At 35.2% G+C, this 25,254-nt stretch overlaps 1 protein-coding gene and 2 long non-coding RNA genes across 5 annotated transcripts; 2 read left to right on the top strand and 1 right to left on the bottom strand.

Moving 5' to 3' along the window:
- Positions 1–457: 457 nt before the first annotated feature.
- Positions 458–1,102, bottom strand: LOC147846110 (uncharacterized). The gene is made up of 2 exons (XR_015481399.1): positions 991–1,102; positions 458–901 (listed from the first exon to the last, which is right to left on the bottom strand). It is a non-coding gene; the product is annotated as an uncharacterized LOC147846110 (long non-coding RNA).
- Positions 1,103–7,437: 6,335 nt separating this feature from the next.
- Positions 7,438–23,770, top strand: dhrs7ca (dehydrogenase/reductase (SDR family) member 7Ca). Of its 2 annotated transcripts, NM_001013539.2 has the most exons (8): positions 7,440–7,528; positions 9,355–9,402; positions 10,231–10,387; positions 12,520–12,632; positions 12,730–12,940; positions 17,339–17,431; positions 20,730–20,885; positions 22,862–23,768. In NM_001013539.2, the coding sequence occupies exons 2-8, from the start codon at positions 9,382–9,384 to the stop codon at positions 23,068–23,070; spliced, it is 960 nt and encodes a 319-aa protein (NP_001013557.2). In that variant the 5' UTR covers positions 7,440–7,528; positions 9,355–9,381; the 3' UTR covers positions 23,071–23,768. The 2 variants fall into 2 exon arrangements, with proteins under 2 accessions (XP_087098937.1, NP_001013557.2); XM_087242811.1 differs by lacking the exons at positions 12,520–12,632; positions 12,730–12,940 and having other exon boundaries at positions 7,438–7,528; positions 22,862–23,770.
- Positions 13,282–16,870, top strand: LOC147846109 (uncharacterized). 2 transcript variants are annotated; one of them, XR_015481417.2, is made up of 3 exons: positions 13,282–13,386; positions 14,018–15,976; positions 16,223–16,870. It is a non-coding gene; the product is annotated as an uncharacterized LOC147846109 (long non-coding RNA). The 2 variants fall into 2 exon arrangements; XR_015941974.1 differs by having other exon boundaries at positions 14,018–16,011; positions 16,573–16,780.
- Positions 23,771–25,254: the final 1,484 nt, after the last annotated feature.

Below are 25,254 nucleotides of genomic sequence, written 5' to 3'. Positions count from 1 at the left end.
ATTTCCCAATCCTGCATTTGTTGATGCTCATATAATGACTGAGCAGTGTTACTCTGTTTGTGTTGTGCAGGACACTTTGAGGATGTTGGAGAGAGACGTGGCTTATACAGTCACTGGAATTTACATCATCAGACTTGTTAAGACATTTTAAGACTCAACAGTGAGATCCAGTTCAACACAGCATTAGAGAGTCACTGATATACTGCACTAGTCATGATCAGATATATGAACCTTAAAGGATGTTACACCTGTATTGTGTAGGACACACAGAGAATGACCAATATTTGTACAGTCCTGTAATCATTATTAAATGTTTGTCTTTGCAACAAAAAGCGAGTCGCTTTAATCTGCAGATACTGCTATATAAACTGAGTCAGAAACTGTCCAGATCCAAACAGCACACAAATAAAGACAAATCAAGAGACAAATTCAAATACAGGACTCAATAACAGAGAAATTAAATGATTTCACTGTTTAATGTAAAGTCGAGCTCTTACAGTATCATCTGTTGTCCAAAAGCAGAAGTGAATGCAGTGAGGAGGTTTTTGTCATGATGTGAATCACTGTGATACCCACTCACGAGCAGAGTCATCATATGTCTTACAGTAATACACTGCAGAATCACTGACAGCCACATTACTGATGATCAGACTATAATCAATACTTGACTGAGCTTTAGATGTGAAGCGGCTGGAGGTAAAACCATCCCCATAGAGATCAGGTGAACTGTGAGAATGATAATATCTCAACACAAACTGAGGAGCTGCGTTTGGAGTCTGTTTATACCAGCTGACATAATTACCATGATCCTTTTCAATATTACAGTCCAGAGTCACAGATCTGCCCTTGTCTTCAGTCATTATGGAGGGTTTCTGAGTGAGCACTTTCGCACATCTGACACCTGTAAAATAATAATCAATAATATGAATGTGATGAATCTGTCGTCTCTGCTGAGAGATCGGCATGTCTGCAGTGAAATGTGTGACTTACATGACAGAAGAGTGAGGAGAGAGCAGTAGAAGATGATCAGCATGATCTGGCCTGTGAGGAGCAGTTTGAGTTTAGAGACATGAAGACGATCAGAGAGAAGGAGACGCTCATATAGAGAAGAGAAACTCTGACAGAGGGAGGAGCTCCACACTTCACACAATCACTCCATCAGCAAACACCAACTGCTTCATCTAATGTTCATATGCTTTATGTCAGAGTTAAATCAACACTAGTCAGTGTTATTCTGTTAACAGTATTATCGCTGAAGTTAGAAAGGTGATTAGATTAATTATTGACAGGGTTAAACTCACCCTCTAGATCAGCTCACTGTTACTCCCACACACACTGCACACTCCTGACTGACAGCTCAGGGTTCATCAGATATTTGTTACCGTTTGGTCCATTTCACCATATTGTATAACAAAAATAGGTTGTGTTTGAGAATTGCATGTCTGTTAAAATAGACCATTACAGGTTACTGAATAAATCAGAATCCAATTCTTATCACTGACACACTGAAAACGCATATCTCAATCATTAATTATTATTTATTTAACTGCACATATAAATATATGAATGAAGCATGCCTACTGTATGTACAGTATCACACAAACCACTGATAAAGCTGACTATATCACATCAGTAGCTGTTTTTGATCTTTTTGTTGTTGTCATTTGTCATTATATGGAAAGATCAGTCTGGATGATCTGTTAATCAATGCATGCCAAATTAATCTTCATTTTTAAGAGTTCACACTTAGCTGATGATTGATTATAAGCAAGTTTGGCATGCTGTCCCGGGAGAGAGCCCTGAGCCCAAAGGTTCTTGAGCCCTGGGCTCCCTCACGTTTGAAGGGCGAGAGGGTAGCCTTGAGCTCAGGTAGATCTCGACAACTCCCTCTTGATAAAAACTGATGACTAAAAATTGAATGCTATTAAAGATGTGCTGCAGGGTGACAGATTAACTGTAGTGCAAAATTCAGATTTTATCAATTCACTTGTTGTGTATGTTTTTGGAATGTGGGAGGAAACCGGAGGACCCGGGGAAAACCCACGCAAGCACGGGAAGAACATGCAAACTACACACAGAAACGACCACCGGCCTGTTAAAGGACTAGAACCAGTGACGTTCTTTCTGTGAGGTGACAGTGCTAATCACTGGGCCACCGTGCCGCCCTATAGAGGGAAAGGTGAAGAGGTAGGGGTGGAAGGGGGAATTCTTCAAATCGAAGATGACTGTAGTGAAAAACCCTGACTCTTTATAGTGGGTTATGAATGGCCTGATTGGTGGATCATACATGCTAATGCAGAACCAGCCGTGTTCAGTCATAATCACAAGATCCTCTCGATATTAGTTTATAAATAAACTTCACTAAAAGTAATTTAATGTTAATTTTAATGATTAAGTGAAATATAATGTAGTGAAAATGCAGAATCTGTGCTGTGTTATTAATCCTAGATGTGAAGTTGAGCTCTGATCATCTGTTGTGTAAAAGCAGAAGTGAATGTGAGCATTGAGGAGGTTTTTGTCATGATGTGAATCACTGTGATACATACTCATTAGCAGAGCTGTCCCATGTCTTACAGTAATACACTGCAGAATCACTCACATCCACATTACTGATGATCAGACTATAATCTGATGTAGATGAGTGTGTTGATGTGAATTTAGGAGCAGCAAAGCCAGATCCATAGATAGGTGAACTCCTGGTATGATAATCGTATAACACATACTGAGGAACTCCTGCTGGAGTCTGTTTGTACCATCTAACACCAGAATCAGTCACTGTCCCCAGATTACAGTCCAGTTGAGCGGTTTGTCCTTTACTGACTGTGATTACTGGACTCTGAGTCACTACAGTCACTCCACTGACACCTGCAGAACAAACACAAGCTTTACATGAGATCGTGTGTCCAACACTTTAAACTGTCCATCAGACATGAGGAAACTCACAGGTCAGAAGAGTGCAGACAGAGCAGAATATTGAGATCATCTTGTGATTTGGTGTCTGTGACGTGTAAAGATGAGCAGTGCTGTAGAATAAAGCTGAGATGATCAGAGAGAGAAACTTGAAGACTGTAGAGACACTAAAAGAGACGCCCGCCTCAGTTTCACAGTCATTTACATAAACCCTGCTGAGCTAACAGGTGTCTCATGTGTGTGAGCGTGGATGAGCGCGTTTGTGTGTGTGTGTGTGTGTGTGTGTGTGTGTGTGTGTGTGTGTGTGTGTGTGTGTGTGTGTGTGTGTGTGTGTGTGTGTGTGTGTACGTGAGTGTGTGATGGTTCACTGCATCCACTTTAAGTTATAATTAGCATCTCGATGCTTGCCTACATTGCTGTGTGTTTTATGCATATAAACATCAGGTAGAGCAGATCTTAATAACCATTATCAGATAATAATAATATTAATAATAATAAACTTTATTTGTATAGCACTTTTCCAACATACATGCAACTCAAAGTGCCTCACAAACAACAACAAAAGTATTAAAATAGACCACAAAAACTCATCACATATACTGAAATAAAAGCATTCATGTACGCAAAATATAAGTATATATCCACATGATCACACACACAATAGTCCTTACATATGCAAGCACACACCATACATTACATACATTAACCTACAACAAAATAGATAAAATGCGCACACCTAACAAACTTGTTTAATCATACGCAATTTTAAAAACATGAATACTTGGGGATTCTTTCACTTCAAGAGGGAGACAGTTCCAAATTTTTGGAGCATAATGGCTAAAAGAAGTGCCGCCAGATCGCATCAGGTTTACAGGATAAAATTCTAAAAGTCCAGCACTAGAAGAGCGTAGCAAACGGTTTGGATTATATTTTGTTAAACAGTCGGAAATGTAGGAAGGTGTCATGTTGTTTAGTGCTTTATAAACTAATAAAATAATCTTAAAATCTATCCTTTGGTGCACATGTAACCAGTGTAATTCTATTAATACTGGTGTAATGTGCTCTCGTTTCTTTAATTTCATTAAAACTCTGGCTGCTGCATTTTGTATCAATTGCAACTTCATTGTAGAACCCTTAGGTAGACCAGTATAGATAGCATTGCAATAATCAAGCCGAGAGAAAATAAAAGCATGAATTAATTTCTTGGCATCATCAAAAGATAGGAAAGAACGAATGTTGGCAACATTTCTTAAATGATAAAAACATGAAAAAAGATAAAGTTTTACACTCTCTAAAAATAAATAACGGTACCTTGATTACTGTTATACCCTGATCTATTTGTGGAAGTCAATATTAGGACAGTGAACTTACTTATTGTTAATATCACATGTACATACAGTCTCTGACTGACCTCACACTAAATTTTGTAGGAATTTAGTCAAAATTCATCAATATGTTAATCACATATAGTGGATTTTGTCAAGGATTTGAATTATTTTATTACATTTGTCAAGTTATGTAAGCAGTATTTGGATTTCAGAGATCCTACAATAAAAAAAAAATATATAGTAAATACTGTAGTGTTTCTGAACCATATTGTATTATTGTACTTGAATTCATCTGTTGTGGTAATTCTAGGTAAAACACAATATATAAAGTATTTCCAAAACTTTAGTTTTCTACAACTATATAACTTTAAACTTTATACCTTATAACTTTATACTGCAATACACCACAGTTTACTGTAGTAAATACTCAATTATACTACACCATATATTTTAATATGCTGTAAAATTCATTACCAATGAGCTGCAAACACTATAGGCTACATTATAGTTCAAAACCAAAAGCATTTACTATAAATTACTGTAGTATTTTTTGATGTGGGATTCTTATGAATATAGGCTATATATAGGATCTTGCATTCTGAAATAGCTGCATTGTCAAATATGGTCACAGAGAGAACTTATTTAGAAGAAGTGTTATAAGAGCTCTATATAGGCAAGAGTTCTGACATTATCATCACTACAGCAACCTTTACAGAAAGTAGTTGTATGTGTGAGTAGCAAACTAAAATAAAGCAAATAGCAAGTCAATAGTTTCTTCCTTCAGAAGCTTATTTACTAAACAATCTGTCCAAAAGTGCAATAAAAATGCATTCGCTGAAGCATCTTGCTTTACTTGGCTCTGAGCAATATGTAGAGATAGATATGTACTGGAAAACATTCAATATATATTACAAATCCTGCAATGTTAAAAGTGTTTCATTGTTTTAATAAACCATCCAAAACCGAGTGTTCCTTCATTAAAGTTTAATAATATGACCTGTGGTTATAATATATGGAAAGGGGCTTTGGTTGCTGGTATTTTACAGCCTCTGTGTTTATTTTAGAAGCAGGTCTTGACAGAGGCATGCTTTTCAATGTCTGCTAACGATAGAGCTGTGTTCAGTTTCACGTGTTTTCCAAATGCAATCCCAAAGTCAGCCAGAAGTTGATGTCAACCGATGTCGGCCACAGCTCAGCCTTACTAGGCTCTTAAATGTTTTTTGTTAACTGGCCCACATACCAGTGTTGTCAAAGTATCGTACCAGAACCTCAAAATTATCGTATTTGGAGGAAAATTATCGTACACAAGTCAAACTGAGAGTATACAGCTATTATCTAGACACATAGCGTTTTGACACAACGTGCAAATTACCACAATACGTAAAAATAAAAAAAATAGGTTCCTTAGTGGGAAAGTTCAAACTCCACCTCTGAGTTGATGTCATTGAATGTTGCCAGATGTTGAGGGATTTATTTTCTGAGGTGTGCATGTGCATGTGTGCTTTGTTTTGATGAGACTAACTTTGTAAAAAACATGTTCACAAGACACACTTGAATAGGGAAAAACGAGAACATCAAGGGAAAACTCCAGTCCTACTCACCTTCCTTTACAGCACGAATTGTTTTAACATTATTGCTTAAAAGATCGACCTCAAACTGAAAACTACTGACCTAACCACGGGCACCTGCAGCAGGAGCGTTAACTCGTGAGAGAGAGCCATTCTCCACGTTGATTGGCTGAGAAGAGGCAACGTAAGATGAGATAGAAAACGTGCCTAATGCCGAGTTCAGACTGCATGATTTTCTAACTAGACGTGTCACAGATGTTTTCACACTGCATGACTATCTGGGCTAGCGTTTCGTCGCTGCTTTGTTTACACTGCAAGATGGTTCGGCGACATGGACATTCACATTGCATGACTTTACTATAGGGAGAATCGCCGACAACTTCGTCCAAACTACGTCTCACAGCCAAAAACACGTGTATATATTTTGTTATTAACTACATAATGAGAAAGAAGCCTTTAATGGGGTAGAACATGTACATGTTTGCTCACCTGGGTTTAAAGGGAATTAGCCATTTCTCCTCAACGTTAATAATAAACTAATTTCTTTTTGTATGAAACGTCAAACAGACACGGTTGCTCCTGAGTCCTGTCAAACCTCCACTAGTTTTTCCTCCATTTTGTGGGTTCAAATAAACCGAAAAAGAGCGCTTTTAACTTCTCCCCCAGCCTCCCGCTGGCCTGCAGCAGATATACACACACGCACACACAAGTGAAAGCTGCTCTCTCATTGGCTGTAGGTGATCGCTGATGTTATTTTCAGTCAAAACTCAATTCACACGGCATGATTTGAATCGCCGACAGCTCCAGATATTTAGCACGCCAAATATCTCACAGGCATCTGCGACTCATCGGCGACTCTCTCAGATCGCGTTTTTGATCGTTCATACTGTGTGATTGTCACTCACATGCACGAGCAGCGATTTGCCTGTGATTTCAGGCATTTGTCGGCGATTTCTCAAAACCTGTCGGCGAGCCAAAATCAGGGCTAAAATCACGCAGTCTAAACTAGGCATAACTCTACCTACTTCTCACAGACAGTACAAGAAAAGATGCAGCTAGATCAATAAAAAGCCCGAAGATTACAATGAAGTTACTTTTAAATGCCATAAAATTCTGAATTTATCGTACATTATGGGATTTTTCTCATTATTGATCGTACATCGTACAGAGGTCGAAATTATCGTACAAATGTGATAATTATAGTACGTCTGGCAACACTGCCACATACTGCAAAAGGAGCTGTGAGCCTGAAGAAAATTCCCGCCTTTTCAGAACATATGGCAAAACATATATGGTAATAATCTGGCCCATATCTGTTCAGCCATGCCATACCTCAGCCACATGTGCCAGCTATCACCCACATTTGGGCCAAATGTTCTTGCTATCTGGGTCTAGTGGGCTTGTGAAAAGTGACACAATGAAAATACTGATTAGCTGTTAATGCTAGTCCACCTAAATGCTTTGGGTACTGCTTAAATGGATGAAGCCTATTATGATATAATAAAATACTTATGAAACACACCGCTACTTTAAAGCTTTGTAGAAACTCACTGACTCACAGGCTGCTATGTATACACGACAGCTTCAGCTGTGGTCTAATTACAGCACTCAGACCATGTGTGTGTGTGTGCAAAGCTTTGTAAAGCACAGAGAAGTTAAGACACTCACAACCACAGATGCTAATGCTAAACATCTACAGAAGCTTATAGACCCATGTTTGTGGTAAGTAATCAAGTATAATATAAAATATTTGGACATAGATTAGTTGTGTTGAATGTGTTTGATGTTTTCTGTGTTTAAAACATGTTCCTTCAGTGCTGTTAATGATGTCTGACTGAACATTATCTAGTTTGTTTTGTTCCTCAGTTAGCTCTGCAGTAATGCTAATTCAACGCTGGAATATATTTAGAGATCTTCTCAGTCGGCATGCTGTAAATGCTGTGAACACAGAGCGTCCATTAAACCATCCTGATAGACTTTATAGTGGTTTTTACTCCATGGTTTAACAACTATTGAACCCTCATTGCACATTTGGGTTCATTATGACCCAAACAAGATTCAGAAAGCACAGAAATTAACATAACGACTGATAAAGACACTGTTAGGTGGTCAACTCCATATTGACTTTAAACACTTCTGAAGATACAACATGATCTAAAATTAATCTAAATGTCTTAAGACTACATTTTATGTTATTTTTTTACTTTTTAAAAGTCAATCAAATGTAAATTACAATGCTCTTCCAGATAATTTGGTGCTGTGACCACATTTCTACAATTACCAAAAAAGGTCTGCACTCAATTTATTAAATGAATGACAGGATATATACAGTTGAAGTCAGAATTATTAGACCCCCCCCCCCCCCCGAATTCCTGTTTAACGGAGAGATTTTTTTTCAACACATTTCTAAAAAAATAAGATTTTATAATATAAAATAATATTTGACTTGATATTTTTCAAGACACTTCTACACAGCTTAAAGTGACATTTAAAGGCTTAACTTGGTTAATTAGGTTAACTAGGCAGGTTAGGGGTTATTAGGCAAGTTATTTTGTAATGATGGTTTGTTCTGTAGACTATGAAAAAAATCTAGCTTTAAGGGGCCAATAATTTAGCCCGTAAAATGGCTCTTAAAAAAATTAAAAACTGCTTTTATTCTAGTTGAAATAAACCAAAGAAGACTTTCTCCAGACAAAAAAAAAAATATTATCTGACATGCTGTGAAAATTTCCTTGCTTTGTAAAACTTTATTTAGAAAATATTTTAAAAAGACAGAAAAATCCAAATAGCCTCTAATAATTCTGACTTCAACCGTATATTTTTTAAATCAGCCGTGAGCCAGTGTCACCTATGAATTAATTTAATAAATTTTTAAGTTCAGACCCTCTTTGGTACGCTATAAAAAATCTGCTAATGAACAATTTGCAAATTTTGTGATTGTTTTCTGTTTAATTACGATTGTTAGTTGCATTATGGGATGTTGATCCCTGCTCTGCCGATTTTTAATGTTGAAAATTCAACTCTACAGTTTAACAAAGTCACTTTTGACATTTTAGAAATAACATATGGGGAAATAACTCTGTAAAACAACAGAACATGCGCTTGCAGTTAATTAGTAGGCTTTTGTAGCATGACTTACAACACCAACCCAGACAATAAATCACTATTTATTAAACTATTAAACTATTACAAATGTCAATAAAAAATCACTTTTTTTAAACTTTTGAAGATTAAAAGCTGTTGCAAGAAATCCTAAGGTTCTATAATGTTCATAGATGGTCCCATAAATATAGAAAACTGATAATTTACACATACTTTGCACAATTTAATTGACATTTTAAATCAAAAAGAAATCAGTAATCTGCAAAACATTTTTTTAAATTGTTCAACCAGAGAAATAAGCCATTTTTAAGTGGTCTCTTAATTTGTTGAATGATTGCAAAATTCAGCTGAAATTCTGCAGAAAAAAATTGAGTTTGATAACTGATAATGTCTGTCAAGGAATGGCTTTAATTCATATTAATGTACATTTTTCGCTGTTGTTTAAGGTCCAACGTTACTGAAACACGATCAACATGGGGATGAGTGACATTATGGTGAGAAATGACAAGTTATTTATCAAGCTTTGAAGCAAACCATTTACAAAAATCTAAAATTGTATCATTATGTACTCTGTTGTTTCAGGCTGATATGGCTTTTTTAATTATTTAAGTCAATTGAACTACCTTGAATGTATTTAAGCCTTTTAGAGGAAAATTTAAATGCTTGGTATAATATTGACAGAATATTCATGTCATCACTGCTGAAAGAAATACATTAATGCTGGGAAGCTATGTTTTAATGCTGGTATACTGGTCTTGCTGGTCTCAATGCAACAGACCAGCAAGCCCACCATTAAGACCAGCATTAAGACCAGCATAGAAACCAGAAAGACCACCAATAATACCAGCAAGACAAGCATTAAGACCAGCAGGACCCCCGTTAAAACCAGCAAGACCAGCAGGACAACCATTATGACCAGCATAAAGACCACCAATAAAACAAGCAAGACCAGCATTAAGTCCAGCAAGAACAACATTAAGACCAGCAGGACCAGCATTAAGACCAGCAAGACCAGCATTAAGTCCAGCAACAACAGCATTAAGACCAGCAGGACCAGCATTAAGATCAGCAAGACTAGCATTAAGACCAACAAGACTAGCTTTGGAACCAGCAATACCAGCATCAAACATACCTGACCACCATATGCTGTTTATTTATCAGCAGGGATTAAACAGATATTAATTTTAATAGAGAAACATGATTCTGGTTTGGAGTGACATTAGGGTGAGCAGTTATTAGACTCATTCTCAATGTTCTGTAGTCATTCCATCAAACAGTATGGATGTATTTGTATTGCTGATCTGTTGTTTGGTCTCTCTCAGAGGCTGGATGTGTCCTGGGCTTGGCTTGTGCTGTCGGCGGTTCTGCTTGCAGCTGCTGTCTTTTATCTCTACACACTGATACTCAGCCATCTGGCCAAGACAACTGTGAGAAACAAAGTAGTGCTGATTACAGATTCACTCTCAACAGTTGGAAACGGTACTGCTCTGCAATGCACAACCAGACCAACTCTTTAGAGAAAAAAAGTTCATTTCAGCTTGGCAGAATATAAATACTGCTAAAGTACAAAATAAATGAAAACTAACCATATGGTTTTGTAATCTCACATCGCCAGTTTTGTGGTGAACAATTCATCTGTGCATGTCATTATAGAAAAGAATTGTTTGCTCTTGTAATCTAAAATTGAAATTTGAAAATGCACTTCCTGTTTGTTTTCAATTAAATTCTCAGATTATGTCTGTCTGAGAGATTGGGCGTGGCTAACATACTTAACCACGCCCGCTATCAGTTTTGACAACAAACAAAAAAGGTGAGTAGGAGGAGTCTGTTAGGTTACTCTTCTAAATCTTATTTCCTGATCGTTCTGAATGAATTTTCTACTTTACTACAACCAATCAGCTCGTAGTAGAAAAAAACAAGCCACACCCACTGTTTTCTTATTGAATATATTCCAATTCTCAACTGCATCACAATACAACATACAAAAACACTGCTTCTAATTCATGTGAGCTTTAAAGAAATTTACTGCAATTAATATAAACACATATTTCTGTCATGCTTCATTATGTTATTTTTACCACCAAAAGCATGTCACCTTTTTACAAATTGATGCTAAAACTGTATAACTGTATTCATTAACCAACCCAGGCTCATTCTAAAAACATAGCCCTATATACATTTCTGGAGAACACTAAATATGTCCCTGGAGCTACATTTTTAATTTTTTATTTTTTACAGTTTTTGCTTTCGTTTTTGAATCCACGATTCGTGAAAAGGCCGATGTGTATGCTTTTTCAGATCTCAAATTTCTCTCGTGAGTGCCATTGGCACCTGCTTTTCTCACGTAAATCTACCAGAGGCCACTGCTGACTGACTGACCGACCGAATAATAGTCTTTTGAAAAGCAATCTAGAAAAAGCCTGGATTTTTACCATGTTCTCAGATTTTACCACATTCTTACCCTGTTATTTCCTGTTTTTGTCATACCTGCTTTATGGAGTCTTTCTTCACCGTCTCAAACCTTGTCACCCCATTCGCACCTGTATTTCCCATGTAAATCCACCTGAGGCTGCTTTTGACTGACTGACTGAATGACTGACGATTAAATGATCCCCTACTTAACCCTTTCCCTAAACCTCCGCCCTGCCACCCATCCCAAAATTAAATTATGAAAACCAAGTACATTAGCTATGTATGTTTCTATCCACCTATTTATGCGCATTTTGGCTATGCGCATAAAAAAACGGTTGATGGAAATCATGTGCATAAATTTTGAAAATAACTGAGTAGGAAACTTTTTATGTGATAAGAAAAGATGCGCATAAACTATGATGGAAACACTTTTACCGCACAAATTCCAGTATGCACATTAAAAGAGATCATGTGATTTTGTGTTAAGAGATCATGTGATGATAAAAATGTGTGTGAATGGACAAACCAGCAGGCTGAGCACACTGTAAACCATCTGAAATGTTGAATTGGTCATTCTAAAATGCAGTAACCGTTTCAGTATTAGTGTTATTATATTAGTAATCACCTCCAGAATCAAGAGCATCTGTGCTCCGCGTCTGACACCTTCAAACGCCACCGCCTGTTCACTGCCTGTCAGGATTACCTTCTGAGGTGCAAGTCATTTATTAAATGAAGAAAAGATTGATGCAGCTTCTCTGACCACAGCAAATTCAGTGTTTACTGTTGATCTTTGGCACCAGATAATCAGGAAGTGACGATTTGACTCGTTGGATGGAAACGCTGCTTTATTCGCTCGTCTTTTATGCCATAATCCAGTTTTGGCATAAAGTTAATTTGCGTTTTTGGATGGAAACAGAGCTGTTGTTAACAATTAGCAAATATGACTTAATTGTTTTTTTCTGATCTTCTGAAGCTCAACAGTTTTTGTATCTTCAGTGATTCTTTTTGTTTACAGCCAGTGCTCAATATTAATTATCAATCAGCACTTTATTAGCCATTTACTTCAACACACTGCAGAATGGGATCATATTGTATATGCTCAGTGTTTTATTTAACACTCTAGACTGGTCTCTGCAATAAATAATTTTCAGATGTTTGCAAATATTTCTAATTTTATTAAAAACTGTGACTGATTTCAGAATGTGCCAAACTCTTCCACGCTGGAGGAGCCAGACTGATCCTTTGTGGAAGCAACTGGGAAAAGCTGGAGGCTCTTGCTGAGCAGCTGACGAGTCAATCAGATCCAACACTTGTGAGTGCAACATTAACAGCCACAACACAATCAGAAAGGTTTTGACCCTAATCATGTATGTGGTATAAACCCAATCCTGTGCAACTCTACCGCTCAGACTTTTCCACCCAAACTTGTGGAGCTGGACTTCAGTGGTATGGAGAGCGTTCCTGAGGTGATCTCGGAGATCCTGGAGTGTTTCTGCTGTCTGGATGTGCTTGTCTTCAACAGCAGCATGAAGCTGAAGGCTCCTGTTCACAGTCTCTCTCTTCAGATGGACAGACTGCTCATGGACGTCAACTACTTTGGGCCGATCACACTGGTTAAAGGTAAAACACCACAGATCAACAACTGTCAGTCCTGTTAATGCAAAAAAAATTTTTGCAACTCTGCACTCTGTTTCTCTTTTAATACAATCGCAAGTGCCCTGCAAAGTGGATACACTGTAAAAAATGTTCTCATATCTTGTCCAAATATTTAACAATTATTAAATTAAGAAGCATTTTCTAGACAATTAAGTACACTGTAGAAAAAATCAGTAATTTTACGATTTATTTCCAGCAGCTGGGGTGCCGTAAAAACTTGTAAAATAACGGCAGTTAAATTACAGAAATATACAGTAAAATAATGGATATTAAATTACAGAAATTTCCTCAAATTAAAATTTCTGGTAAATTTCTGTCATTTAATATCCGTTATTTTACAGTAAATTTCAGTAATTTGATATCAGTTATTTTACGGTAAATTTCTGCAATTTATTATCCATTATTTTACGGTAAATTTCTGTAATTTAATATCTGTAATTTTACGGTAAATTTCTGTAATTTAATATCTGTAATTTTACGGTAAATTTCTGTAATTTAAAATCTGTTGTTTTACTGTAAATTTCTGTAATTTAATATCTGTTGTTTTACTGTAAATTTCTGTAATTTAATATCTTTAATTTTTTGGTAAATTTCTGCAATTTATTATCCATTATTTTACGGTAAATTTCTGTAATTTAATATCTGTAATTTTACGGTAAATTTCTGTAATTTAATATCTGTAATTTTACGGTAAATTTCTGTAATTTAATATCTGTTGTTTTACTGTAAATTTCTGTAATTTAATATCTGTAATTTTACGGTAAATTTCTGTAATTTAATATCTGTAATTTTACGGTAAATTTCTGTAATTTAATATCTGTAATTTTACGGTAAATTTCTGTAATTTAATATCTGTTGTTTTACTGTAAATTTCTGTAATTTAATATCTGTAATTTTATGGTAAATATCTGTAATTTAATATCCATTATTTTACGGTAAATTTCTGTAATTTAATATCCGTTATTTTATGGTAAATTTCTGTAATTTAATATCTGTCATTTTACTGTAAATTTCTGTAATTTAATATTCGTTATTTTACAGTAAATTTCTGTTATTTAATATCTGTTGTTTTACTGTAAATTTCTGTAATTTAATATCCGTTATTTTACGGTAAATTTCTGTAATTTAATATCTGTTATTTTACGGTAAATTTCTGTAATTTAATATCCATTATTTTATGGTAAATTTCTGTAATTTAATATCCGTTATTTTATGGTAAATTTCTGTAATTTAATATCTGTCATTTTACTGTAAATTTCTGTCATTTAATATCTGTTGTTTTACTGTAAATTTCTGTAATTTAATATCCGTTATTTTACGGTAAATTTCTGTAATTTAATATCTGTTATTTTACTGTAAATTTCTGTAATTTAATATTCGTTATTTTACAGTAAATTTCTGTAATTTAATATCTGTTGTTTTACTGTAAATTTCTGTAATTTAATATCCGTTATTTTACGGTAAATTTCTGTAATTTAATATCTGTAATTTTACGGTAAATTTCTGTAATTTAATATCTGTAATTTTACGGTAAATTTCTGTAATTTAATATCTGTTGTTTTACTGTAAATTTCTGTAATTTAATATCTGTAATTTTATGGTAAATTTCTGTAATTTAATAACTGTAATTTTACGGTAAATTTCTGTAATTTAATATCCATTATTTTACGGTAAATTTCTGTTATTTAATATCTGTTGTTTTACTGTAAATTTCTGTAATTTAATATCCGTTATTTTACGGTAAATTTCTGTAATTTAATATCCATTATTTTACAGTAAATTTCTGTTATTTAATATCTGTTGTTTTACTGTAAATTTCTGTAATTTAATATCCGTTATTTTACGGTAAATTTCTGTAATTTAATATCTGTTATTTTACGGTAAATTTCTGTAATTTAATATCCATTATTTTATGGTAAATTTCTGTAATTTAATATCCATTATTTTATGGTAAATTTCTGTAATTTAATATCTGTCATTTTACTGTAAATTTCTGTAATTTAATATCTGTTGTTTTACTGTAAATTTCTGTAATTTAATATCCGTTATTTTACGGTAAATTTCTGTAATTTAATATCTGTTATTTTACTGTAAATTTCTGTAATTTAATATTCGTTATTTTACAGTAAATTTATGTTATTTAATATCTGTTGTTTTACTGTAAATTTCTGTACTTTAATATCCGTTATTTTACGGTAAATTTCTGTAATTTAATATCTGTTATTTTACGGTAAATTTCTGTAATTTAATATCCATTATTTTACGGTAAATTTCTGTAATTTAATATCCGTTATTTTATGGTAAATTTCTGTAATTTAATATCTGTCATTTTACTGTAAATTTCTGTCATTTAATATCTGTTGTTTTACTGTAAATTTCTGTAATTTAATATCCGTTATTTTACGGTAAATTTCTGTAATTTAATATCTGTTATTTTACTGTAAATTTCTGTAATTTAATATTCGTTATTTTACAGTAAATTTCTGTTATTTAATATCTGTTGTTTTACTGTAAATTTCTGTACTTTAATATCCGTTATTTTACGGTAAATTTCTGTAATTTAATATCTGTTATTTTACGGTAAATTTCTGTTATTTAATATCCGTTATTTTACGGTAAATTTCTGTAATTTAATATCCGTTATTTTATGGTAAATTTCTGTAATTTGATATCTGTCATTTTACTGTAAATTTCTGTAATTTAATATTCGTTATTTTACAGTAAATTTCTGTTATTTAATATCTGTTGTTTTACTGTAAATTTCTGTAATTTAATATCCGTTATTTTACGGTAAATTTCTGTAATTTAATATCCATTATTTTATGGTAAATTTCTGTAATTTAATATCTGTCATTTTACTGTAAATTTCTGTAATTTAATATTCGTTATTTTACAGTAAATTTCTGTTATTTAATATCTGTTGTTTTACTGTAAATTTCTGTAATTTAATATCCGTTATTTTACGGTAAATTTCTGTAATTTAATATCTGTAATTTTACGGTAAATTTCTGTAATTTAATATCTGTTGTTTTACTGTAAATTTCTGTAATTTAATATCTGTAATTTTATGGTAAATTTCTGTAATTTAATAACTGTAATTTTACGGTAAATTTCTGTAATTTAATATCCATTATTTTACGGTAAATTTCTGTGATTTAATATCCGTTATTTTATGGTAAATTTCTGTAATTTAATATCTGTCATTTTACTGTAAATTTCTGTAATTTAATATTCGTTATTTTACAGTAAATTTCTGTTATTTAATATCTGTTGTTTTACTGTAAATTTCTGTAATTTAATATCCGTTATTTTACGGTAAATTTCTGTAATTTAATATCTGTTATTTTACGGTAAATTTCTGTAATTTAATATCCATTATTTTATGGTAAATTTCTGTAATTTAATATCCATTATTTTATGGTAAATTTCTGTAATTTAATATCTGTCATTTTACTGTAAATTTCTGTAATTTAATATCTGTTGTTTTACTGTAAATTTCTGTAATTTAATATCCGTTATTTTATGGTAAATTTCTGTAATTTAATATCTGTCATTAAACTGTAAATTTCTGTAATTTAATATTCGTTATTTTACAGTAAATTTCTGTTATTTAATATCTGTTGTTTTACTGTAAATTTCTGTAATTTAATATCCGTTATTTTACGGTAAATTTCTGTAATTTAATATCTGTTATTTTACGGTAAATTTCTGTAATTTAATATCCATTATTTTATGGTAAATTTCTGTAATTTAATATCTGTCATTTTACAGTAAATTTCTGTAATTTAATATCTGTGATTTTACAGTAAATTTCTGTTATTTAATATCTGTTATTTTACGGTAAATTTCTGTAATTTAATATCTGTTATTTCACGGTAAATTTCTGTAATTTAACACTTGTTATTTCACTAGTTTTTCCAGCACCCTAGCTGCTGGAATTAAACTGTAAAATTACAGATTTTTTTAAAAGTGTATAAAATATTTCCTAGAAAATGCTTCTTTATTAGTCACAACCTGACTCCCTCGTGTGTTTGTTTTTCTCATGTGACCTTCACCATGTGCTCCTTTGTTCCAGTTCCACCTGTGTTCATCCCCCATGTGTCTAATCATTGTCATTACCTTCATGTGTATTTAAGTCCCTGTATTCAGTTCCTCCATTGTCCGGTATTCTCACTATGTCAATGTCTGTCTTCACACCATGTTCTTCCTGTGTTCATCTTCGTAAGTCTTGTAAATAAATATACGTGTTTTGATAATCCTGCAAACTTGTGCCTTTTCGAGTAAACCCAGGCGTTACAATTCCAAGTGATTTGTAGCAGATTGCTGAGTTTCATGACTGACGCAAATGTTTTTTCCTCACAGGTTTTCTACCATCGCTGATCTCCAGAAGATCAGGTCACATTCTTCTAGTCAACAGCATTCAGGGGAAACTGGCGATGCCCTTCCGCACCACATGTGAGATTTTACACTGGTTTACATTGATGTTGATGAATATAAACTTAACCTGTGGGTGAATATTGCCCTCAGTGTGCTCCGCAGGTGAGTGGGCTTAACAAACCACCTGTAGGATACACTCTCCTTTCTATATGCTTGGAAGGGGGGAAAACAAATAATTTAAGTAAGTAAATAAATAAATAAATAAATAAATAAATAAATAAATAAATAAATAAAACTTGTAGATTTAATAACTTATATGTACACTACCTGACAAGAGTCTTGTTGTCTATCCCAGTTGTAAGAGCAACAAATTATAACTTGACTTCTAGTTGATTATTTGGAGAAGTGGCAGAAGGTGGATTTTTCTGACGAATCATCTGTTGAACTGCATCTCAGTTATCACAAATACTGCAGAAGACCTACTGGAACCAGCATGAACCCAAGATTCTCTCAGAAATTAGTCTGCATAATGGATGGCAACATCAACAGCCTGAGGTATCAAGACATTTGCGCTGCATTACAAACCACAGGAGAGGGGGAATTCTCCAGCAGGATAGCGCTCCTCCTCATACTTCAGCCTCCATATCAAAGCTACTGTAAGCAAAGAAAGTCAAGGTGCTCTTGGTTTGGCCAGCCCAGTCACCAGACATGAACATTATTGAGCATGTCTGGGGAAATAGATGAAAGAGGAGACATTGAAGATGAATCCAAAGAATCTTGATGAAGAAAGCTTTCTTTGCCATTTCAGATGACTTTATTAATGAATGATTTGAGCCATCTCAAAGATGTATGGATGCAGTCCTCCAAGCTCATGATGGAGACACAATATTCATTCTGTCTCCACTGCAGCATGACTTTATATTCTATACTGGACATTATTTCTGCTAAGTTCAAGACTTTTGTCTAAGCAAAGTCAGACCTTACTGTCCTAATGAAGTCATTAAAAATCAAGACATGATCATATTTTATTTTAGTAAAATAAGTGTAATCTAGAGACTTTACATAGGCATTTTATATAAGCCACTTCTGATACCATCTCATCAACTAGAAGTTATTATATGCAGTTCATAAAATGTGGATAGGAAACAAGACTTTTGTCAGGTGGTGTTTGTCATTTATATACTGCTACTATGCTGATCTGCTGTGCTTCTTTTATCCTCACTTGTAAATCGCTTAAAGGATTAAAGCATCTGCTACATGAGCAAATGTAAACGTAAACCTCCATATTCTCCTCATAACCTGTTTACATTTAGCTGTTTGAGGACTGTTTGACCCTGAATACAGTGTGATTCTATTAAAAACATTTTTATAATACAAATGCTAATTACTGTATATTAGCCATTTAGGATGCAAATAAACCTTAGTAACACTTTAGTTTGGGTCACAATTCATGCTATTAGAACTCGCTTATTACCCTATTATCAGTAAGATATTAACAGTTCTGTAACTGAGGTGTAATTTTAGTCCTGATTCAGGTGTGTCTGAATCCCTGCAGAAGTGTTTACTGTCATCTATTAGATTAGAAGAAATTCTCTCCGACTCCATGTCTCATTCGAACATTTACCAAGTTGTGGTTTTCTGAAACAATACAAAAACAATCTCACATGAGTAATTTTAAAGATAATTATTAGAACATCAAATAACAATGCTTATAAAACATGAATACAAATTGCAGTAACCGCACACCCTGTGAGGGCAAATAATAGGAGCAGCCGTTCCCTGACTGTCCACAAGAGGGCGCTAATAGACCAAACATGACTGAGGCACATTTCCAAAGATATAATAAATCAAGTTTAAGTGGTAAATAACTCGATGAAACAATCGCGTTTATCTATGTAAATGGTTTAGATTACGTGCATTAAGTCTACTCCACATGAAAGCAAGCTTAATCATCAACTTTCTTCAATTACAAGTGCAAAATCGGACATTATGGCGCTATTGCTTTATGGATGCATTCCACCCGCAATACAAAATAACAAGGCATTTACATCAGTCAAACCAAATGCACCTTCTGTGCACGCACAACTATATACATCAGCAGCAGTGTTGATCTGCATGTAAACATTAGCAGATAAGCGGATACCTTTCACTTTGCAGCGATTTCAGTTCAGGTTTTGTCTACTCTTTTTTTTTTTTTTTTTTTTTTTTGCAATTTTAGTAAAGAACATACAAGGGCAATAACAACATTAAATTAGCATCCAGTCAAGTACAATAGAAGGTGAAAAATATTCAAAAACAAAATTTAATTTTATATAAGTAATTTGTAATTTTTAATAATTATTTTTCATTTTAAATAATTAACAGTTGTTTTTGCTTTGGTATTTTGTGTTTCTTTATTCGTGCATGTAATGACTTATTTCTATTTTAAAGTGGGTAAAAAAAAAAAATTTCAGAGCCCATTTACTTTTATAAATAAACAATTTTCCATTTATAATGAGCAAATTAACAATATGCCAAATTTTGAAATCATCTGTATTCTCATAAAAAAATAAAACATCTTTTTTCTTTGAATTCCAATGCAATATTCGTACTCTGCTTAACAAAAAAGAAAAGATCACACCAAAACAATTGTGTATAAATACAATAGGTTTTGTCTGCTCGGCACACCTGCTTCATTTCCTTCTCCAAGTCCTCCCGCCCATTAAAGTGACGCTGCAATGCTTATTGGTCAGCAGTACAATGCTCCAAAAGCCTTTTGAACAAGTTCATTAGTAGTTATTATACAGTATTATGTCATTCACGTCATTTCAAATGCTGAATTAATATACAAACATAGAAACATTTGGAAATGGTTGCACAGTAAAATGATACAACAATACCAGACAGGTTCATAATGATCAAAACAAATGCATAAACAATAGTCAGTAAACCTTTTATCAAAGCTATTGAAGAACAACCATTGTGTTAGGACAATTTTCAAAATCCTTTTTGGCCCACTTTATATATATATATAAACAAAATGCCCACAACACTATTAGAAATATGCATTAGACGAAGGACGCGTAGTGCTGCCGCCTCACAGCAAGAAGGCCGCTGGTTCGAGCCTCGGCTGGGTCAGTTGCCGTTTCTGTGTGGAGTTTGCATGTTCTCCCAAGTTGGCATGGGTTTCCTCTAGGTGCTCCGGTTTCCCCCACAGTCCAAACACATTTGCTATAGGTGAATTGGGTAAGCTTAAATTGTTCGTAGTGTATGTGTGTGAATGAGAGCTCATTAATAAGGGACTAAGCCGGAGTGGAATGAATGTATGTATTAGGTGTATACGGTATGTTGAGTATTTAAATGTCTTAATCACTGTGAGATGTTTTGTATTGTCCAGATGCTGCTTCCAAGCATGCGGTTCAGGCTTTCTTTGAGTGTCTGCGGGCCGAGGTTCAGGAATATGGAATAACCGTCAGCACCATCAACCACACCTTCATTAAAACCAGCAGCTCAATTTCAAAGGATGAAATCACAGCACGATCCATGAAGACGGGTGAGTGAACGCTGATAGTTCCAACCCAGGCTCATTCTGAAAACGTACCCCTATATACATTTTTGAAGAGCGCCAAATATGTTCAGGAGCTACGCTTTATTGCAGTTTTTGTTTTTGCGAATCCACCAAAGGCTGCTGTGTACACTTTTCGAGATCTCAAATTTCTCTTTCGAGTGCCATTCATGCCTGCTGTTCTCAGGTAAATCCACCAAGAGGCCGCTGTAGACTGACTGACCGAACTACAGACTTTTGAAAAGCAGTCCAGAAAAAGAAAAGCCCCCTGACTTTTACCACCTTTTCAGATTTTACCACATCCTCACCCTATTATTTACATGTTTTTTTTTTTTTGGCTTTTGTTTTATTGAATCGTTCTTCACCAGACTCAAACCACGTCACCCCATCAACTCCTCTCTGTGTCTCAAGTCGGCCGATGTATGCTATAAGCCTCTTGACAAACTGGTAACAGCGGAAAAGCCGTCCATATGAAGGTAAGCTGTCAGCTGCTAGCGCGAAAAAGAATGGCGTCATACCGCCTGTCGCATTCGTTTTAAAGGGCCATGAAACCCCCTCGTTTCAGCAGGGTGTTTTCACACCTCTACTTTGGAAAAAGTCAGAAAAGTGGGTGTGTCCAGCTCTGTTTGGGGGGAGTGTCGGGGGAACTAAAGAGGGATGGTGTGGGAGTGTCTATTTGGGCACGCTGAGTTTCAGAGTCAAAACACACACATACACACACACAGGGGAGAAAGTGACTGTGTTTACATGGACATCTGTAGTCGAATTATTTGCTAAATAATTAAATGGTGGACTTTAACTGCAGTTTGGCTCTTTCATTCAGGGAATTCATTCATGCCCCTCACGACAAACGAGATATTTGATTGGAGGAACTGCTCTAAGCGTGTGTTTTTCATGCAATGTTTGATACCGCACGGCGAATGAGAAAAAAAAAACTCTGCATTTCCCGGAAACTTAGATGCACACGGCAAGTAGCGTCAGAAAGCTGCGTGTGTTATTCCGGTCACTAAGAGCGGTGAAAATCCTACACAAGGTTAAAGTTTGGTTGTGGTGCTAATACGTTTACACTCGGTGCAATTGTTAGTTCGATACGAACAAACTGAATAAACAAAGAGCACTGGTCGCTCACTTACCAAATCTGTAGAGACAGGACAATCACCAGCAACTAGAGCCGCGTCTTTTTTAAGAGAAGACTACAAGCGAATCCGGATCTCAGCGTTTGCAGATGAGAACAGCTCTCAGGTAAACAATGTTCATCCTTAGACACGTAAGTTATTGTTGTCTAGCGTCGCGTACACTGTTAATCCACACGTGACTCCAGCTGCGCTCTCAAAGAGAGAAAATGAAAACAAAACTTAACTGCAGCAAACTATAAAAGCAACACTTCACGCTTGTTTTGCCAACACAATGTGGCGTCTCTGTCGTGAAAACACTGTGACAGTAATGAATATTAATGAAGTTGCACAATAGAGCGCGCTGATTGGTTTGAACCAAGCCTTACTCATGCATTAATGCATCACTCGGAGATGTAATAAGACACACTCTGGCACAGACGTCCAGTCTGCACGCTGGAATACACGTTATTATGTCATGGTCGTGACACAGCTTAAAAAATTTGTTTCCAACCGGAAGTACGGATTTGCTCATAATAACGCAAAAAACAACCAATTTACACTTTTTAGTGAAATATAGGTGTCCTAATAGTGTTTTTAGCAGTGTGGGAACACATATACGACTGTCAACAGCTTAAAACATGTGTTTTGGTGTTTCGTGACCCTTTAAAGACAAAATGCAGCCATATGTACTGAATTTGCGATCTCCAGAAATGTATATTGGCCTACGTTTTCAGAATGAGCCTGTGTTGGTCAGTTCATAATACAGAACACTGACCGACCCATATATGATTTATACCTCTTTTTCCTCTGTATTGCCCTGGACCTTCTGCTTTAACTCTGAACATGCAGACCACAGACAGACCCCTCCTGGAGTGAGCCCTAAAGATGTGGCCACTGAGCTCCTGAGGACTTTGAGTAGTAAAAAGAAGGAGAGTTTAATGGCTCGCTGGGTCCCTAAAGCCGCTCTGTATGTCAGATCTCTGTTCCCTAACTTGTTCTTCGCCATCATGGCGGCAAGAGTCAGCAACACTGTAGCGGAGGAGATGCCAGATGACTGAAATCCAGACACCTCACTAAAGTATAAAACATACACAAACATGGTATTGTGTTTGACTTTATTAATAAGATTGCATGAACTTAAAATATATAGGAATGAAGTATGTTTTTAAAGGGCTGAGAACGCCCTCTCTTTCGGTTCAAGTCTACCTCAGAATAAAAATAAAAAAAGCATCATAATGGGTGTGGAGCGCAGACCCGCACAGGTTTCATGCACATACACAATCTAGGCAAGCACACACAATCTACGCAAAATACATATCGTTAATAACGAAGTAGTCTTCTATTTTTTATTTGTTTGTTTGTTTACCGATGAGTAATTCCTCAGGAGCATTATCGCCACCTACTGAATTTGACAAATATGGCGATCGTGACCACCCATGCTACTATTGTCATTCATTAGGATGTGAACAGTTTATGGTTTCCAATTTCAGTAATTAGGTTGCGATCACGAACTGAAGAGCGGGGGAGGATGCATACGGGTTTGCAATCGTGAACTGAAGAGCCGGGTGGCTCCGTCGTAATTAACATCTGTCGTAACTATAGTGTTTGCTGAATTGTGTGTGCCTAAAACATGTGTGGGTCTGCATGTCTGCAGCTGGATACAATTGCACAAAATGAAACACAAACTGTTAGGAGATGCATGACTTTATAGTTTACAAAGTTAAAATGCAAATAAATAAAGAGTATTTTAATTCTCTGCTTCATTTGTTATTCGTAATTTCATATACACAAAACCACAATTGATATCATTAAAAAAACAATCGTGTTTATATAAACATTATAAATGAGGAGGACTTTTCTAATGTAAACACAGTGGAAAGCAGTGCAGCAGGTCTCCTGCTCTATCTACTTCAACCATTAACCCTGCCGGTAATCTGGAGGGTTTTAAACATAGGAGAACACAGCAGCACGGATATAGGCGATGTGTCTGAATAGTAACAAACTCAACTGATAAAGGAAAGTTCGCCATTCTCCAATTCTCATACAGCTCTCCTGGAAAAATGCTTGCTGCAAACCAACAGCTTGTCTGGATCAGCCCTGACAGCAACGCAGGGAAACACATGCAACAAACCCCGCGGATCATGGAAACAAACACATACGACCCTTCATGAACGGCTAATAACTGCATGCCGTATGTGGAGTCCATGGACACAGTCTCACATAGGGTCTCACAGCTTGGCAGTTCTGGCTTGTCTTCGGAAAGCATGTGCAGTCATGAATAATTAAGAAGCAGGCTCTTCTCATAGGATAAGAGAAGTCAGCTATGAATAATAATCAGAAACCACTCCACAAGCAGATTTGCGCTACGTTACTGATTTTCCTCTCGCCCCAAAAATTATTCTTAACCCGGAAGATGAAATTAGCTGAGAAAAGCTCAACATTATCCAGTTTTTCCCAAAATTATAGCTGACAGCTGCTAACATTGACTTAACTGATGCTCAACACACATATATCTTAAAATCTCAATAAAAAGTACTTGAGGGTTTCTTGAACCTTTAAAGGAACTGCCTTTAAAAAGAAGAACTGAATAGCCCAGGACATATTTACATTCACACTGTTAACCATTATAAGTATAACATTTAAACACATTGTTTTTAAAGATTAATATATATATATATATATATATATATATATATATATATATATATATATATATATATATATATATATATATATATATCCCTACTGAAAAATCCAGCTTAAACCAGCCTAGGCTGGTTGGCCTGTTTTAGCTGGTTGACCAGGCTGGTTTTAGAGGGGTTTTGGCCACTTCCAGGCTGGTTTCCAGCCATTTCCAGCCTGGTCTTAGCTGGTCAGGCAGGAAAATGACCAGCCAAATCCAGCTAAAACTAGCTTGACCAGCCTGGTTTAAGCTGGATATAGCTGGTTTTGGCTGGACTCCCAGTTTGGCTAGGCTGGTCAAGCTGGTTTTAGCTGGTCATCTCCCAGTCTGACCAGCTAAGACCAGGCTGGAAATGGCTGGAAACCAGCCTGAAAGTGGCCAAAACCCCTCTAAAACCAGACTGGTCGACATTTGGATTTTTATAGCTGGATTTTTCAGCAGGGTATATATACAGTATATATATATGTGTGTGTGTTTGTGTGTAGGCTACATAGAAGAAATAACATTATTTAACAGTACTTGTAATTTTATTTGAGTATAGAATTTAGATACTACTCAC

Source organism: Danio rerio, chromosome 3 (genome assembly GCF_052040795.2).
Source record: "Danio rerio strain M-AB ecotype USA chromosome 3, GRCz13ab, whole genome shotgun sequence".
Taxonomy (NCBI): Eukaryota; Metazoa; Chordata; class Actinopteri; order Cypriniformes; family Danionidae; genus Danio; species Danio rerio.
This window is presented reverse-complemented; position numbering and strand designations above follow the sequence as displayed.